Raw genomic sequence first — 19,675 nt, forward strand, 5'->3', positions numbered from 1 at the left:
TAAATATAATTAATTATGGCTTTTGAGAGTTCAGTTCGTATAACATAAAACGTAATATATATTCAACTATATGTTATCAGTGAATCGACCAGGCATATGGAAGATAGATTGTGTACAAGCATGCAACATATTAATAGTTATGAGTAAACGTTGAGTAAATCTGGTACAAGGTTGCTAATGGCGAACTGCCAATAGTTTGCCACTGTTAGCTTCGTATCGGATTACTAGTTCTTCTTGCCAAATCAACGTGTCAGACGTATCTCTGTTGCAGATTGATCATTGCTGAGAAAAAAACGACGATCATTCGTCAGTTTAAACGGCGATTTTTTTCGCATCGTATTGTCTTACTCTGAGATTAAAATACAAAAAGATATAGCAAGACATCACATCTTTTCTTGCTCGAATATATTCGTTACTGCAACCTACTATCGGTACAGTAGTAGTCTTCTACATCGATAGTTGTAGTACTTGGGTAGTTTAGAACTCTTGAATGAAATACGCAGCTTACGGACATGCTATAGAATTTTGCAAATAACTTTGAAGCAGGCAAAAGTATATACATAGTTTTGATTTTGATAATATCTCTTCTGAGAGAATTACTTATCCCGTAAATCTAAAAGCTATAACTTATTTTTAATCCATAACTAAAATATACGAGTCCTATAATGATCTTTTCAAAATATAATAAATAATAATAATAATAATTTCAAAAACAGTATTTTCAAAAAAAAAATTTTCAGACTCAAAAATTTGTGACTGCAAAAATTTGTTAGACGAAGGTATCTCGAAAAAATTAATCTACTAAAGAGAGAAAGAAATAAAGAAACTGAATCCTGTCAATATTGCTAAAAATGCGATACAATGTTCAAGAATATTCATGAAAAATTATTCAAATCTCTAATTCAGATTATTAAATTAACCGTCAGGATATGTGAAAATACCAATATAATAATTTTATATTCTATTTCTAAAAAAATTATGTATAATCTTAAGTTTTGAAAAAAATTTCAGTTCATCCGGGAAAGGATTTAGAAATTTTAATAAACAGTCAAATAAAATTCAATACAATCATATGGTCGAAACTTTAAAAACAAATTTGAATAAGTTAACATTTTTTTTCTTAAATTAAATTAAGTTAAAATTAATGGCTTATAAAATTAATTCAGTTCAGTTAAAGTTAAGTAAACCAAAAACTAATACAGTTAAAGTTACGTTGAATTAATTCAAATTAAATAAAATTTAATTTTGAAAAATATTATTTTTATTAAATCAGAATATTCTAATTTTTCTTAAAATCAAATTATTATTCTGAATGACAAAACAATTTGAATATAAATCATATCAAATAAATTAAATATATTATTTTTAAATTATATGAAACAACAAAAATATTTCTTGTATAATAAAAAACTGATTTTTAGTGTTTCTTACAGGTATTTTCATATTTTGATATTTGTATTATAAAAAAATAAAATGTAATTTAAATGTAATTTAAATGATTTTGTTCTCCTTTTGTGCTGATCAAACCTGCACATTCTTAAAAAATTATATATAAAAAGTTTTTATTCTTTCGTTATTACTTATTAGATGTAAAATAAGGATAATATGACGAATAGATTTCCTAAATGCAGATCTAACCCACGTTCATCTTTGGGCATTACGAACGTCGCGCCCACAATCATTGAGTTTTTCCTAAATCTAACTTAATTCTCTAATGTTTAACATTTTATAGAAAATAAATATTGACTTTTATAAAGAGATACAAGAACTTTAACTTAAAAAGAAAAAGGTTAATGAATTAAAAACAGGTTAATGAATTAAAAGTAACTAAATTAAGTTAATAATTATTAACTTTTTAACTTTTAACTTATTAACTAGTTACCACCCAACTTTGTTTAAAAAACACGTGATTGCCGCGCAGACTTTTGTCCTGGTCTGACCAGGGTAATTTGGTCAATTTTTGACTTACTACACGATATCGCATCTATATAGAGTTTGGCAGGGCGCCGGCGCCGTTTTCTATAAATAGCGGGTGCAACGCTAACCGCCGCTCGCGACGGTTAAAGTAGCGACAAAGACGAGGCGAGAGAGCGTTGGGAATCGCGCGGGGGACGAGGAAGTGGTTACGGACAGCGAGCGATGGGACGGCAGTAGTAACGGGTAGTAATCCAGATCGCAGTAGTAACGGTTCGCTACTCGCGCGGCGCCTTTCAGCTCCGCTCCGCTTGGCTCCGCTGCGGCCGCGACGACGATCAATCGAGCCGGCGGGAGGGTGCAACGCGTTCGTATATTCCGGATATTCCGGATTTCCTCCTCTAAGAAAAAAAAAACCCTCATCTCTCGAAGAGAGAGAGAGTCCGGAGGTGCCTCGATCGGTTGTGAATCGAGGAGCGAAGCCGAATCGTGAATACTTTGGTCTCCAACAGATCGACCCTGCAAAGTCTTGGGCTCCATGTAAATCGCGAGAGAGAGAGAGAGAGAGAGAGAGAAAGAGAGAGAGAGAGACTTGGGACAACGAGGGATACCCCGTTACTGGATTCGTGGGGTTGGTCCTGGTCGCAGCCGGTGGGGTAGTGAAACGCGAGAGTGTCGTCGTGTGTCACCCTCTCCCGCTCGACTATGTGCCGGCGTTTCGCGATCAGGACGCCGGGATCATCGCCGTCGATGATCAACGTCGTCGCGACGTTGACGGAGCGCAAGACGTGAGACCCGTCGTTTATACGCGTCAGCTGATCCGACGTAAGTCGCGAGGGAGAGAGACAAAGGAGGTGATTATGTAAACGGAGCTCAGCGCTGGAGGTCCGTGGCGGCCAGTTGCACGCTCGTCGTCGCTGTCCCGTCGACGACCGGTGAATTCCCTCCCCGGTGAAAGAGAGACTAATTATATTCGCCTCGTGGGACGAGGTTACTAACCAGCCAACCCTCCGGCCTGCGCCTGCGTGCGTGACCAGGCGTTTTCCTCTCGAGAGGGAATACGAATGACGACCCTAAACGCGTGGGATAAAATTGAAAAATAATCGACGTAATATTGGATTCTTTCGTGTCCAATCTGCTAGACGTTTAAAATATCGTGGAATCAATATTTTAAAAAATGTATAGACGTATTCAAAATTTGTAAGACTTTAACATCTGTGATCTGGTTATATGATCGAAAATTTGAGTACTTGGAAATTCTAAAAGAATTAAATCAGAATTTAATCTAAATCTTAAAGAATTATTATTTTGACGTCGAGATCTTTAGCAGTTAATTAAACATCACGTTTGCGAAATCAAAAATCGGGGTTTAAAATTTTTAACGTACTTAACGTTTAAGGCTTTAGCATCTGTGATCTGATTGTGCGATCTAAACGCTATGATCAAAACACGAAGAGCCAATTACAGTGGAGACTAATAAGCCTATTCTGTAACTTTTTAACGACAATTTTAGTCGCTAGAAATGTCGTTGCGCAGGTATTTTACATGAAAAAACTGCGCAACGACAGTATAATGATACTGTCGTTAAAAGTTACAGAATAGACTTATAAATCTTGTCATGTCTATCTAATCATTACTAATCTTTAATATACATGGATTATTCATATCCTATGCATTTCTTTTTTTTTTAATTTAGATATTTGGCTAAATACTGATTTGTATCTTTTTCTTTATTTTTTAATACATCACTTCATAAATATCTTCTAAAGATGTTAAAGTATATATGACAATCACTTAATAATTTTTGCAAGAAATTATTTGTAAGAAATGAAAATTGACTCAAGATACGAATGACTCATCGTGTGTAGTAAAAGACTAAAATATCATATATGTTATGGGTTAAATTGACGATTAATTTAATTTATGGTATTATTATTTCCGCTTTAGTTTATGATTGCGTTTCAAGTCCGACAGTAATTGGTGCGCAATTTTACATAATTGGAAAATGTCCCAGTAAACACAAAGTAACAGTAACATAACACCAATTTTATAATTTCACACTCGATATAACTGTCATGTACAACGTGTTATATTTATGTTCATCGGAGTATATAAAATATTTACGTATAAGTGTTATTATAGATACTAAAATCTAATCTCGATTATATTTATCTCGATTTATACTTTCTTTATTTAAATGATTTATTCATATAATGGTCTCGTTTAACTTATTATGTACGTTAAAGACAGGAATTTTTAAAGTATAATAAAGATTTAAGGATAACAGTTATTGACATGAATATTCATTAAGCTTTGATTGATTTCGATTTGAATCATGTAATAAAAAAAATTGATTATATAATATATTATAAAAATTGATTATATTAAATAAATCTGTAATTCGCATGTAAATGCCTCAGACGATTATGGAACAGAAGATTTACGAGTAGGGAGGGGACCGATTATAACTTTCTTCCGGCTAGTTTTATTCCACGATCGCGCTACTTCGGCGCGTCCATCACGCATAACTTTGACATATCACGCCACGACAGTAAATCCAAATCGATCAGCGCATTTCCAAAGTATACGTCTCGCTGGATGCATGAAAAATTGCACATTGTACTAACTTCCGAAAAATTCGTTCAACGCGTCTTTTTGACGAGGACCATAACCCATCTGGCAAGTAAGGCGATGGTTACTCCGCTTAAATTATACATTCCGATTATTTCTGTGTGCCTCACAGATCCACAATGGCTCTAGTAATGTTACCGTGTGATCTGCCTTGGTGGCCAGCTGTTGTAAAGCAATTGGACAAGGCCGCCTCGGCTAAAAACTCAGAGGACCTAGTAGACGCGATGCAACGATTGCATGACATGTGCAAGTACGACTCGCATTACTTACTCTTCGTTCTCATCGCCTATTAACGTATATCATGTTTTACTATATATTTATATAAATATTTAATATTTGCTTTTCTAAATGAAATTCTATTTCAGAGTAATGTTACATGGAAAGAACGATTTGGCTGAAATATCTAAAAATTTAACTAACTACAGATCTGAAAATAATTTTATTGGACCGTCAAAATAATTACGTGGAAATCTCAAAATGATGAGTAATGATGCAAAAAATTTTAACATTCTAGCAATCAATTTTGAGTATCTTATATAATTATTTTGATAGTTCAACACAATTATTTTCAAATCTGTATCAATATATTTGGATATTTAAAACCATTCTTGTATCGCTTCCTTACTTTAAAAGTGACATAACTAAAAAAATGTGACTTTTAAATTATTACTACGAATGAGTGAAATAAACATTACTCAAATCAAATATCAAAAGTGAATTAAAATCGTCACAACTAAAAATAGTGATTTTTTAAGAATTATGAAATAAAAAAATAAACAAAAATATCTTATTAAAAATATACAGTGAGAATAAAAAATATTCGTGCAAGGAAATTTTCTATAAAAAAGTCTTATTTGTAGAAAATAAGCATTAGTTATTATTTTATACAATAAATACATTCTATTCTTATACATTTATACAATAATACATTCTATTCTTACATTAACAAATGAGCTTCGCATATATTTTTGATTTTAGAAGCTAAATATCTTGACTGTACGAATATTTTTTGAGCATTCAAACAATACAATTTTTAATTTTTCGCTTATTTTTCAGACGACATATTTTCTGTAATTAATACACATCTTTTTGTTATATATAATTTTAAGAAACATACAGTCTATTTTATTTTTTGTAAATAAATTGTTAATTACACAGCAAGAAATGATCGTCAATTAAACGTCGAATCGACGTCAAATTGGTGTTGAAATCATCGTATCGATATTAATTCGAACATCAATTGATTTGATTTGAACATCAATTCGATGACTCATTTCTCACTGGATAATATTTACTTTTTAAAAAAAAAAATAAAAAAAAATATTTTCTTTGTACGAATATTTTTTGCACTCAGTGTATTCCTTTTGCTGATATTATTTGATTAGTCAATAATCTTCCAATATGTTGAAAAGTAGTTTTTTCGTTTTTTTAGGAAACTTATTAGGTTGGAATTAATTCGTAGCGTTTTTTAATGAAAGAATGTTATTTATTTCACATGAGCATTAAAAAATACATTAATGAAAGTACTTCCCATCTCTTGTAAAACGCTACGAATTAATTCCAACACCTAATATAATTTTTTGTATATCACTTTTGAAATAAAGAAGCGATATCTAAGAAATGGAAAAGTGAATTAATAAACAATCAATTATAATAGTATCATATATAATAAATAATAACGAAGTTCATAACTGCTTTTACGCATTAAAATGCATTTGTTTCGTTCAGCATAAGCCTCGATCCCGAGGAAGACGTGCAAGACGCCGACCTATTCTCCATGTTGGGAACCTTCCTAGACAATGATCTCGATCTCGCGGAACGAGAGCAAGTGTTCACGAAGACAATACCGCGAATAGTGGAACAGGCGAAGGCCTTAAAATCTACAAAACCCCCTCAAGGCTTACACTTTAGCCTCCAGCAGCAAGGTACCGCGAGATTCGACATTTCTTCAAAGTATTGTAGTCATGTAAAACAGTACCTTACTATTCAACTATTTTTAACGATCTCACATCGGCACTTGCATGATAAATATATCTATCCTGATGAAAATTTTTCTTAGAATTTTTCCTGATTTTTTAGAATTTTTATGAGATTTAATCTTAAAATTTTTCAGAATTTCTGTATAATTTTATAACCTTTTAGAAACTTTTTCAGTTTTTCTTTATTTTGGAATTTTTCAAAAATACTGAGATAGTCTACAGCTTTTCTAGAATTCTTTTATACATATATGTGAATTCTGAAATTCTATGATTTTTTAGTCTATAATTTCCGAAGAATACACAAAATCTGAAGAAATTACAAATATTTTTCAGAAATATTCATAAATTTCAAATATCAAAACCTTTTAAAAATATTATGAGAAATTATAAAATATTTTCTTACTTGAAGTAGAATTCGATAATACAAAAATGAATTCATCTTATGTAGGTGACAGCGTCGAATACAGTTACGCCTTCGTCTCCTCCTTGATCGCGAATGCATTCTTCTCAACGTATCCGAAGAGAACAACGAAGACTCATCCTACATTACGCGATTTCAACTTCACAAATTTCTTCAGACACCTCCACAAGTGAGTGATTCCCGAGCGTGCCAAATCGTCAAAGAAATCTGTTACTTTGAGTTTAAGAGAAAAAGCGAGAGTTTCTAAATTTTATCGTTTTCCAGAAATGCACAGAAAGCCAAACTCAAAAGTATTTTTCATTATTATAATTATCTCGAGACGGAGCATGCACTCGATGGCCGTCTAATAATTTCTAGACAGGTATGCAATGCATTCAATTGATATATTTTCTTTCTTATTTCATATTCTGAAATTGTCTTCCTCTCATTTTCTTTTTACTCATTTTTTTTTTAAATATAAAACTTAATAATTTCGTAGGTAATGACGTCTAAGCAATGGCTGACAATTGAAGATTGGTTGGAAAGTAACGTACCTTTGTGTCCATTGACGATACGTCACGAGGGACGATTGGAACGGGTTGAGGCGGAATCAAAAGTACTACAAGTTTGCTTCGTGAATGCTAAAATTGGTGGCGGTGTGCTGGATGGCGATGTCACGCAGGAGACTGTACATGTAATTAATTAAAAAAAATTATTATCATAATTATAACTCTTAAGCGTCAAGAATCTTCTTAATTATATATGTCAGTACTTTGATGAATCTAGAACTCAAAAAAAAATTAACATAAATTGTTTAGGCTTTATTTTACGGCTTGTAATAAATTAGAGAAAATTTGCTAAGTGTCTCTTTCAATTAATTCTTAAAAAAGAGCTTATATTTAGATATAAAGATCAAAAAATTAATTTGAATAAATTACAGATCGTCTCCAGGTTCTCACCTGTCTTGGAATTATTTTCTTTGCTTAAACTCCAAATTCATTCTTCAATATATTGACATATATTGTTAAAATTAATGTGTGTATCAAATCGAGATTGCAAATTTGATTTTTTTTACAGATAGCGACACATCCGGAAATACTCGCTGCGATAATATCCGTCGAGGCCTTAGAAGACAACGAAGTACTAATAATCGAGGGTGTCAGGCATATGTCGAGGATAAACGATCCGCGGCATAAGGCGATATTCGAGAGTATCTCGAAGCCGAACGTGGTGAGTGAAGTGCGGGATCTCGGATTCGCGCGGATTTTCACGCTATCTGCGATGGGAAGGCAAACAATCGTACAGTTTTCCGAGCGCAGGTAACGGTCTGCTGCATAGATCCCGAGGACTACTCGCGATTGCCGTTGACGCAGTACGAGGAGGACAACATCTTGAGGGAGATGAACAAGTCGCTGCTGGGATTTCGTCAGAGACACGTGCCTAGCAGTCCCACGGATCCGATCAAGAGTGAACTGGAAGCGGAAATCGGTCTGGGCTCCCGCAGATTATCGCCGATCGGCGAGAGCTTCAGCAGCACGCCGCCGGAAATGGAAGGCGAGGACAAAGTTTTCGCAACGAGCAATAATTCCAAGACAGGTGGGAGACCGCGTATAATTTTCCGTACATAATTCGCTAAAACCAGTCTTTCGATGTCTACGATCTACCTATTTTCTTCTACGGATAGATAAGCAGGTTCTCCGCGACGAGCGACACAGATTGGAGAACGCAACGGAAATGCGTAGCAGGCCTAACGGTAAATCAATGAGACCGCCTAGTCCTCACAAGGTGTGCAAGGACGCAAGTTACACGAACCGAAAGAACAGATTCATCGTGCTTGGATCTAGTGGCGAGGTATTGCCGGTGACGCGACAACTCGGCCAGATGTCGGTTTATAGTAGTTGCAACAGTCAGAGTACGGATAGTTTCCACAGTGCTAAGGAGACCATCGACGAGGAACCTGGTACGATAAAATAACCATGGGATGATTTAAATATAAAAAGAAAATAAAAATGTGTGTTTCTATTAATTGAACGATTTTCAGAGGAAGAAGAGCAAAAGGTGACCAAACGCTACAGCGCGCAATTAGATACCCCCGAGAGAAGAGGAACCTTCGCGCAGCGACTGAAAGACGCTCTCAAGCGAGAAAGTACGGCAACGGGGGTGACTTCCTCGAACACTTCTTCCAGCGAGAGCAGTTATGCCGTTGGTATAAGCGTCAGCGGTAGCCACGTCGGCGATCAAGACATCAAGTGAGTCGAAATTCATAAAAAATATTGGCGCTAAATTACTCATGAAAAAATATTAATATGTACTAAAAGCTTGAACAGTTCAACGATAAAAGCAATTAAACGATAAAAGATAATATTTTTAATTATGTTATTTACATAAAAAGAATGGTTTTTCTGAAGGATCTAAAAATTTAGCTAGATACAGATTTGCAAGTAAATTTGTTGGATCATCAAAATAATTATGTAGAGTTTTAAATATTGATGGTAATGCTGCAAAAGATTTCATTTTATTCTAGCAATTATTTTGTAGTTATTAGAGTCCATCTGCAAAATTTTTTCAAAACGGTTTTTCAAATTCTGTTTCCGATAATAGATATTCAACAATCTTAGCTCTATTGAGGCAAAATATGAGGAAATTACATATAATATCAGTTGTTTTGCATTTTTAATGTTCTTCCAATACAGGTTATAGATTTGTCGTTGTACTACTTAATCCGTTGCAACAGTTTATTTTGATGCTTCAAATAAAATTCATTTTCAAATCTATATCTAGCAAAGTTTTTAGATACATAAAACCATTGTTTTCAATATTTTTTATATATCATTTAGATTGACTTTTACCGAACTCAACTTTGTAGATTGAGAAGAGGAGGTTCGAGGGGTTTTGTTTTGCGGGATGAGACAGTGGACGAAGAGTTCCTGAAGGAGTCTCTGGAAGCAGAGCAAAAATGGCTTGGCCGATTCCGGCAGAGTCAGGGGCCTATGTTTCAAAGGAAGGACACGAGTGCGAGCAGCAAATATAGTTTCAGCACCGAGTACAATTCTGGCGAGTATAATTTGATAAAAATCATTTAAGCACATTTGTTCCTGGCGAGGATGAACCAATTGAAAAATCTAAACTTTCACGCTCGTAGATTTCTGTTCTGAGCTGGAGGAGGTTTACGAGCAATTGTCAAAATGGCTGGAGGATCCGATAGTGACGGACGAAAATCGGGAATTAGACGCGAGAGATCGAGCGGTTGTACGATTCGCCGGTTCACTTCTGAAACGTGCTCTGAGCGAATCGTTTGCAGGCGTGCCGGTCCAGGAGGGCGAGCCGCAGCCGTTCATCGACGCCGACGTAAATCAGCAGCATAAACTGGCTTTAGCTGTGAGGAGCCTCAGCCTGGAGCTCGCTCGACAGAAAAATCGGAGACAGCAATCAGTAAGAAACAAATTCGATTAAACATGTTACATGTTCTTTGCGAAAGAGATATCTGAATTAATAGAAAGTAGAACTCTGGATCAAAACTTTAATAGAATAGAAAGGTTCTTTTTAGTTCCTCGCGATAAAATTCACTTTGTATAAATAATCACGAACACGATCGCGACTTCTTTGATTTCTGAAATAAAGCACTTAAGATAAAAAAATTTCACAGACAATTAAAAATCATATAATATCAATGTTACGATTTCGTACTCAACAATATAACTGTTATGTAACATTATGTGTTATATTTATTATTGAGTGCGAAATTATAACATTGAGCACATTCAACGGACTCAACAGTTGAGTGAGCGCTCGCTATTATCGATGTATTCTTTTAGATTATCCAATCAGAATTTTAGAATACATCAATAGCAGCAAGCGTTCACTCAATTGTTGAATCTACTGAACGCAGCCATTGACATAATATTACTTTTAGTTGATTGAGTTGATTGAGTTATTACTTCATTGCTTCAGTCTTCATTATATTAAGTTGAAACTGCTTTCTTTTGGGAATTAAAACAAACTTGACAAGTTTTTAACAAATCCTTAATTTGTTAAACAGACACACTTGTATTATAAAAACATACAGATATATCTTTGAAATATATCTTCGTTAAGATGGAATGAGAGACAGTCTCCGAATCGATTTGGTCGAGCGAAGCTAATCTAATGTAGAATAATCGGTAAAAAAAAAGTTTCGAGTTTGGACTATAGGCAATCGAAATGCTATACAGGTGTCTGAGTCCGAAGATTGCTACGAGGACGCCTCGTGCGAGATGGTAAGAGAGGCGAAGGACGTCCAACGTAGGAAACTTTGGGCTGTCACGGTCACGTCGGAAGTGTTCCAAACGTTGGTCGATGATCATACGATCGTACGCCTGTCTACACCGCCCTTGTCCGAGTCGGGACAGACGGCGAACGAGCGTGAAACCCGCGAAGCGAGCACGCCCGGTGTCTCGCAGGTGATTCTGATGATTTGATCGCGTGTATAATCGCAATGCATGAGACAGCAACTGTGTTCAATCCGTTATTTAAAATCGCTTGGATAAAGAACATTTTCTGTGGCTTCGGCCAAGATATAACTCGTCGGGATAAGACTGTCCGACATGTCTTCATTTCTTCTATTTTTTAAATTCTTTTTCTCTTTCGACTTGATGCATGACGCGCGGATTGAGATCTTCCTCGTGTTCAAAATCCTTAGAGAACTAATACATCTGTCTCTCAATCTATCTCCGACTTACAGTTCTTCACTCACATATTTCTCATTCTTTTGTTTTATTTGTTATTAACCACCAAGAGCGAAAATATTGTCCATATATATATTCTTTTCTTTATCGTTAAAATAATTCTTCACTAAAACGATAATAACCATTTAACTTTGTATGTTACGTGTATCTCTAGAAATCTTAATGACATCCGATAATTACGTTCCCAAGAATTTAAAAAATCTTTACTAATTATATATATTATATCAAGAAAATGCTGATGTGCACGGCGATAAAATAATTTATAATAGATTGTTTTATCATGTGCATAGTTGCCACACGAAAGTAGTCCCCAAGGAGGAGGTTTATTGCCCGTGGCTACCGGCAACTGGGGATGCGGAACTAGATTGAAAGGTGATCCGCAACTGAAACTCGTTATTCAATGGCTCGCTTCCTCTCTGGCAGGAACACCAAGATTAATCTATTACACCTCTGGCAATCCCAGTCTATCCAAGGTAAAGGAAATGATATTATTCTATTTATTGTCTAATTAGGGTATTTACTGATTAATTTTGTAAAAAAATTCTGTGAGAATTCCCCGATTTTTCAGGTGTTTTTGTTCGAAATTTCAGGTAATAGAGATTAGAGAATTTGTCAATCTAACTTTGAAATAAATTAGAATGCAAACAACTTAAATTTTTTCTACTAATTACTAAATAAACTATATTTGAAAATTAGTAGAAGACAAGCACTCCACAAATCTATAGTATATAGGAAAGAGTACTGCGATATATTATATATATATATATATATATATATTATATCTAGATAATAATAAGCATTTTAAGTATCTACTATTCTATTCTGTAAGTATGATTTTCTATTGTCACTTTTTTTTATAAACTAGTGAGACACATGAGAATATACGTGAATATACATAAACGTGTATTGTTATAACATGTTTATTGCTAATTGATTATCAATATTCTGTTATCGAGAAAAAATGATGAAAGAAATGTTTTTAGAAACAATTTATAAATTTAAAAAATAAAATTCCATTTCTCCGAATTCTAATAAAATTCCATATAAATTTCTGGATATCAAGGATAAAAAAGAAAAATTCTCTAAAAATTTAAGATTTTTCCAGATAGTAAATACCCTGCTAATGATAACTCAGTCACTCACACTATACTAGATTATATAATCCAGCACCTAACTATAGCGGCGTATTATAATTAATTTTAACAATGAAATAATATTCTATTAAATAACGTGACAATATTATTATATTTAACCGTTTAAAATATTTATATGCTTTTTTTTATATTTAACTTTATTAATTTCATGTATAGCAGCTTTTTATTGTATATTAATCTAGTATAATGCAAGTGAATTCGCCATAACTATTCATCGTTCTAGCTAAAATTTCAATTTCAGTTAGACACTGTCAGCAGAGTTCTGATAGACAGACGTTGGTCGGTGGGTGATCTTGCCGCCGCGACGCTAAGGTATGCCATGCACGCGATCGAGGAACGGATGGAAGGAAAGAATAGTCTTTTCGAGGAGATCATCGGGATGGATAAATCGAGTCCTTAGCCCGATTCGATGCTGTCCGTTCTGGTGGACGTATTAGCTACCATGATCGAAGACAGCCTACTGAAAAACTAATAATATATTACATATATATCTCTTCCGAGAAAGGAACATACAAAAGGAAAAGAAACGAACGGGTACTTGACTGTAGTTAGATAAGATCGATAATTAACTCTAATTCGTAGTCTTAGATGAAACATGTTATGTAACGAGTTTCATTTTGGCGAAAGAGAGATTGATTCAGTTTTACTTTTCTTTTTTGTTCGAATTACTACTCTCGTCTAGCATATCAAAATGATATCAGGCAAATTCGCACAATTTGTTGTACAAGGCAATATATCAAATAGGAAAAAATAGTCGCTGCGATATTTTCTATAATCTATGTATGTAGTGTATCATGCTGTCGAATCAAGTTATATTATAGGGATCATCTGTGTCACATTTCCGCAAGGTAATGGAGAAAAAATAGCGTGATATCTCGGAAGTTCAGTTGTCATTAATGTCACGTCATTGTAACAGAGCATGACAAACTCTCTGCAATTAGAAATCCTATAAATAAGAGTTTGGCCAAAGCGGATAAAAAATAGGAGATAGATAGCTATCTTTTTTCTTTCTTTTTCTCATTTTCTCTCACTTTGCGAAAATGTATGAGCTATACATATGTTGAATGGATCATAAGAGATGATCAATCAAAAGACTGATTCACTTTGGCCAGACTTTTATTACAGGGTCTATCTATAATCATAACGGTCTAGTCATGTACGAAAGGTCAATTCTGGTTTTACTTCGTACAGAATGAGTAACTGATAACGCAGTTACATGCAATAACTAATGAGGCACAATATACTATATTTTGTACAATAATATTTTTAAGTCGTTCTATATTTTAAGTCGGAGATATATATGCGTAATATGCGAATAGAAATTTTTAGAAAGAGAAACTTTTAGTATTTTATAATAAAAGATTATAATATATAGGCAATTTTTTTATGAAGGTAAAACTTGTGTGTATATACAAGTCACTACTATGGAATCATAAATTGGGATATAAAGAGTAGGTAATATATGGCCTACAAAAGAAAAGGTATGCTTGGTAGTATGTAAATCAATTAAAATGAGGTCTTCCATTATTAAAGCAAAACGTGTGAAAGTATCCTATGATTTGTATATATTCTCGCTGTACTTCTCATTCTAAGCAATGATAGGAGTGTTTAAAAAACATATATATATATATATATATATATATATATATATATATATATAAAATTTATATATAAAGTATGTATTAATAAAGAACTATGCCCAGTTTTTCTCATGGAAATTGAGACTCGGGTGAACAGTATTGAAACATGGCTAGAATTATATGGCATCAAAAAAAAATCAAAAAGTTCTATATGCACAACCTTGTAAATAACCCCCTTGAATGCTAAAGCTGTCCAAAGTTCGCTATTATAAATGTGTATTGTACTATATATCACTGGTCTTATCTGTTTTCTTTGCGTTCAGGGTATTTCTTCGCGGCGGTAATCTTCATTAGTATGATATATCCATATGTGATATATCAAATTCCCCATTTGATGATCAAAATGTCGCTGCTATTCACTATATTTTCTATCATATCAGACGCTGAGCATTCAGAGAAGACTGCACAACTTATGTTGGATCGACTGTACAAATCAAATATGTTATTTTAATCAATCCAAGAATAAAACCTAAACCATAAATTGCTGTATTTGTCTATTGCATATAAATTAGAAGGGGTTTCAGTACTGATAAAGGATGATTTAGCATGTGGTTATTATCGGGCAATATTTTATACAGATATCGTAATGTTTGAGGTGACAAATTTTGCTAATTACGGCAGTAATTAGAATACATTATCCTCATCAAAGATACAATCCAGATACATGAATCATACGTTACTGTACGTATAGCAGAACATGATAGAGCTCAAGCCAGACTATTGGTCTTGTAAAAATGGATGTCATACGGTTGTATATGATAACAGTCATGATATTTGGGATGCTCTATACTTTGACGGAAACATCTATGTACCACTAAGAGCATTAATAATGTTTTTCTAGTTTTAGAGAGCTCCGATAAGGAAGAAGTAACACTAAAAAGGAATAAGGTCTGTACGCTAATCAGAGTTCAATTTGGCAATTAAAATTTTTTATTTCATATTCGGTGAGTGTCTCCTATCGAGCCTCCTAAGAGCCTCCTATCAATTAATATACTATTTATGACTGTTCACTCGGAGCCTAAACTAGGCATATTTCTTTGTATCACAAGATGTAATTTTGCATCTATTAGAGATTTATTATTGAGTATATTTCAATATATATACCTAATTTGCAATATAAATTTTATTTCATTTTTTTATAATATAATTTGACTAAATATTAAATCGATGTTAACGTAAAGTAAAAAAATCTCTTGACGCATCACAGTTTTTATTAATATCACACGTTATTGTTAATTGAAATATGTTAAAACATATCATTTATACAAGACAGCATTTAATAAATATTACTTCTGAATGATATTAACGATATAATGTATGTTTCGGGTGATTCTTACTCTCTATCATTTGCTATTACATTTTATTTCAAAAAAACTGCTATGTAACTTCTTTACTTTATTTATATTCGATACAACGTACCTCTAGAAGTACTATCCCTCGATTAAGTTGGCTGTTTAAACTTTAATCCTGAGTTCGATACTTAGTTATCTAAGAAGTAAAAAAAGACATGTATAAAAACAATAGAGTCTATTTACATATCAGAAGAAAAGACTTCGTAGACGTCGTCCCACGCCTTGTCTATCGTACAGGATATTAAATTTGTTTACAAATTGATTTATATTATTACAGCCTTTAGTTATAATACCGAGATACGTCATCAAGCCAAAATCATTGCATTGCTGTTAACATAAAAAATAGATTAGATTAAAACAACTAATTAATAAAACTGTATTTTTATTCTTTGTATATTCTTTTAAATGCAACATTATTAATGTATATAAGCATATACTAACGTTGTAAAAGTCAGCCTTAAATTTCGGATTGTTCAGAACAGGCAGTCGATGACTCAAAGAACATGCCGCTCGAAGAACCTCATGGTTTCCTTTTAATTCTCCATTCTGTACCGCTTGCACATATCTTAGAACGAGTTTCACCCTCGCATGCAACATTTTGATGGCACTGTGTTGCGCCGTTAAGTGTTCAGCCACTGAAGTTAAATATTTGAATTATTTACTGTTGATTCTGACAGTTTATCGCAGTATAAAAGTTATCTTAATTGCATTGTTGTATTACTCACCTACTGAGCATTCGCCTTGATCGTTGTTACACATCCTTTGTACGTGATCGACTCCAATTCTCTCAGCTTCCTCTGTAGCTAATGTGTAAGTTAACGGAACAAATAACATGGTAGCCTCACCGTTAACTAAATCGATCACCGATTCATACATAGAGACAGATAAGTGCTGCAACAATCATTCTTAAATACTTACATGTATTTAAAAACTGATAAAAAAAAGAAAGAAAGAAAGATACTTTCTCACAGAAACATATTTCAATAAAAATAAATACACTCATTTATATATCTCACCTCTGTGTTTTTTGGTCTTGGATCTAGTTTCAATAACACAGGACTTTCATTAATTTCGCAAAGTTGTTTGTGCACTCGAATGTCTTTCTCGGTAGGCATGTCACCGGTTGTATACCAGCCCAAAAAGTCCATTTCACTAAAAACTTGTTTAAATTGCTCTTCCTTTGTGGTATAGTATTCCCTATCGATTATGACATCATCGCCAATACAAGTAAACAGCAGCTCGAAGGAGTTCATAATTTCTATGTTACGACCCTTCTGCTTACCAATCAGAGCACCATACACTGAAAGTATTTTGACATTAGAAACAGTTCTAATTCATAGAATTATTAATAAAATTTATTAAATTTATGACTATGACTTCTGGAAATATTTTAACATATTAATATCTCAAAATCAATTCAGAATTTATATTGGTTTGTATTGGTGGTATTTATCTCACTTTCATCAATAAATATGTTTATTTATTTCTGAGATTCTATAGTATATATAATATAAAAACAATATGCTAGATATATGTAATAAAATATGGCTCAAATAATTCAAAATAAAAGAAATTGTGCTAAGAAGAGTTATGAGCCAAACAAACAAATTTTAATGTACGTAATATGACACAGTTGGTATTAAATAAAATATAAAAGTGAAAACTATTAATCATTTTTTTATCATTGTATCTCTATAAGTATTCTTTTGTTAGCCTAATTTAGTCAACTGTTTTATATTTATATTAATTTTATAATTTTGAAAATGATCTGATTGGGATCGAAACGTTAGTTCTATGTAAACATATTTTTATCTTTGTTTTTACTTTTATGTTTTATTTAATGTCAACTGTATCATATTATGTACATTAAAATTTGTTTGTTTGGCTCATAACCCTTCTTAGTACAATGATAATTTTATGCTAGATATACATTTATCTATAAAAGTAAGGTATGAATATAAATATATATTATCATATATAATTAATATCTATATAATGTCAAAATTTTTAGCATATAATTAGGCACCAACTCTTAACACTAATAATAATATTATTACATTGTAATATAATTTTATTCATGAAAGATAAAAAAAGCTGTACTATGACTATTTGATACTTTCCAGCAAGAGACTTAATGTAATTCAGTGATCGTTTCATCTTTGTTTAACTTTGGCAAACAACAAGGACATAATAATTCACTATCTCACACTCTGTCACTGTTTCTTACACTGTCTTACTCTCTGTTTCTTGCTGGAAGGCACCTGATATAACAACATTGATATTATCGTTGAAAGTTATAGAATAGGAGCCTTAATTAGCAATGTATGCTAATATTTGCATCTACCACTGGGCTTGCTATTAATTATTGAAGGGGAAACCTTACCCAACTGGTCACTGCCCTCCTGAGCCCTGAGCCTGGTCCAGTGCTCACTGACATTCATGATCACTAACGGATGCAAGCTGATGGATACGGAGCCGATGGTGCCCGAAGAAGCCATGACTTTGACACTTCCGGACATCCTCGGTGTCCTATCGAAGGTGTCCTCATCGATTTCCATCGCCGTTTGTTCGTTTGTATTTTCTTCAGGCACGTCGACCTCCATGGCGTTTCCCGGTCGTTTACGTCTTCGCTGACTTTGCTTGATTCGTGAAAACCAGTGCGGAGATTCCAGACAAAAAGAAAGAGAGACAAAGAGGAACGGACGATAATTTCGTGGGAACTAATTGAAACTAATCAACGTGAATCCTCTGAAATCACTGAGATATCTATCGTACAACGATCAAATCAGGGCCGAAGCGATCCAATGCGGACGGCCATCTGCGGCCATCGTGTCGATCCTTTCTCATCGAGAAAGAGAAATCGCGTCGCGTCGAGAGATCGATATCTCGAGATATATCGACCATCTCATGCAAGCATTTCAAAAGCATATTATATATTCTTAAGATGCCTTTTTATGCTGACACTCATTTTTAGCGTCAAAACAGATCACATGATCAAAATTGACACTTGATATTCGTCAATTTCTTTCACGTGACTTATTTTGACGTCGAAAATAAACGTCGAACATCGGCATGAAAAGGCACCTTGACTCCAAATACAATACAAATAACCTCAGAAACATACGATATATGATATCACGTTCTCATTGGTTATTGGAAATATTGTATATCGAGAGCACACTTAGTACCAAAGTCTGTTCGAAAGTTATCTCTTACATACGATTTTCTCAATACATTTTAGCTAATTTGAGCTTTTTTGCATTTTCTTTTTCAAAAGTCACTCGGAAATTCTTTTAAACTTTTTGCATCCCCAAAAGATCTTCCGATAAAAAGAAAAAAATCTTTTTTTGGTAGAAATTCTACTAAATTCTACTAAATTGCGTACAAACAAAAAACGCGAACAAACTTCATGGCTTCGTGTAGCGACCTACGTTAGCTACGTTTTGCTGTGTTGTTACCGAGTTCTCAGGTCGCGGCGTGTCACGTTTAAAGGGCAAAGGGGACCGATTCGCTTCGTCACGGAACTTTCGAGTTTATGTATAATGGCGAGTTCTTTCTATTTGCGTTTTGGCAAGTGAAGTTCTCGCGTCACATCCGATCGTGACGGGAAGCCGCGACAAGTCGTCGCCACGAATACGAGGGTGTAAGTTACGATCCTTTCATAGCATACATATGTGAATGTAAATCTGATATTCACGCGGGTATACATATTCGTTTAATATCGCGAAAAGATCTGGTTGGATTGAAAACGATCTGAGCTGGTTCTCTCCTTGGTGATCCTTTTGGAACCATCTCGGTTAGTCTCTTTCCGGAAAAGGAACAGTCCCACTCCTTCAATGAGTAAGTAGACTCGAAAGCGAACTATTTACGAGTTGCGTTTC

At 33.8% G+C, this 19,675-nt stretch overlaps 2 protein-coding genes across 6 annotated transcripts; one reads left to right on the plus strand and one right to left on the minus strand.

The window, feature by feature from the left end:
- Nucleotides 1-1,980: 1,980 nt before the first annotated feature.
- On the plus strand, nucleotides 1,981-14,923 carry LOC105149570 (Poly(ADP-ribose) glycohydrolase). Of its 5 annotated transcripts, none has more exons than XM_011062082.2 (15): nucleotides 1,981-2,768; nucleotides 4,658-4,795; nucleotides 6,274-6,470; nucleotides 6,973-7,114; nucleotides 7,210-7,306; nucleotides 7,424-7,618; nucleotides 8,002-8,154; nucleotides 8,244-8,520; nucleotides 8,609-8,884; nucleotides 8,966-9,173; nucleotides 9,791-9,978; nucleotides 10,067-10,356; nucleotides 11,136-11,363; nucleotides 11,939-12,121; nucleotides 13,044-14,923. In XM_011062082.2, the coding sequence occupies exons 2-15, from the start codon at nucleotides 4,665-4,667 to the stop codon at nucleotides 13,200-13,202; spliced, it is 2,724 nt and encodes a 907-aa protein (XP_011060384.2). In that variant the 5' UTR covers nucleotides 1,981-2,768; nucleotides 4,658-4,664; the 3' UTR covers nucleotides 13,203-14,923. The 5 variants fall into 5 exon arrangements, with proteins under 5 accessions (XP_011060384.2, XP_011060385.2, XP_087268127.1 ...); XM_011062083.2 differs by having other exon boundaries at nucleotides 1,981-2,739; XM_087412001.1 differs by having other exon boundaries at nucleotides 1,982-4,839.
- Nucleotides 14,924-15,817: 894 nt separating this feature from the next.
- On the minus strand, nucleotides 15,818-18,646 carry CSN6 (COP9 signalosome subunit 6). Its single transcript, XM_011062080.2, has 5 exons — nucleotides 18,178-18,646; nucleotides 16,811-17,094; nucleotides 16,520-16,685; nucleotides 16,236-16,429; nucleotides 15,818-16,121 (listed from the first exon to the last, which is right to left on the minus strand). Exons 1-5 carry the CDS (start codon nucleotides 18,395-18,397, stop codon nucleotides 15,981-15,983), a joined length of 1,005 nt encoding a protein of 334 aa, XP_011060382.1. The 5' UTR covers nucleotides 18,398-18,646; the 3' UTR covers nucleotides 15,818-15,980.
- Nucleotides 18,647-19,675: the final 1,029 nt, after the last annotated feature.

This window comes from Acromyrmex echinatior, chromosome 12 (assembly GCF_024713525.1).
Source record: "Acromyrmex echinatior isolate Ae372 chromosome 12, ASM2471352v2, whole genome shotgun sequence".
In the NCBI taxonomy this organism is placed as follows: domain Eukaryota; kingdom Metazoa; phylum Arthropoda; class Insecta; order Hymenoptera; family Formicidae; genus Acromyrmex; species Acromyrmex echinatior.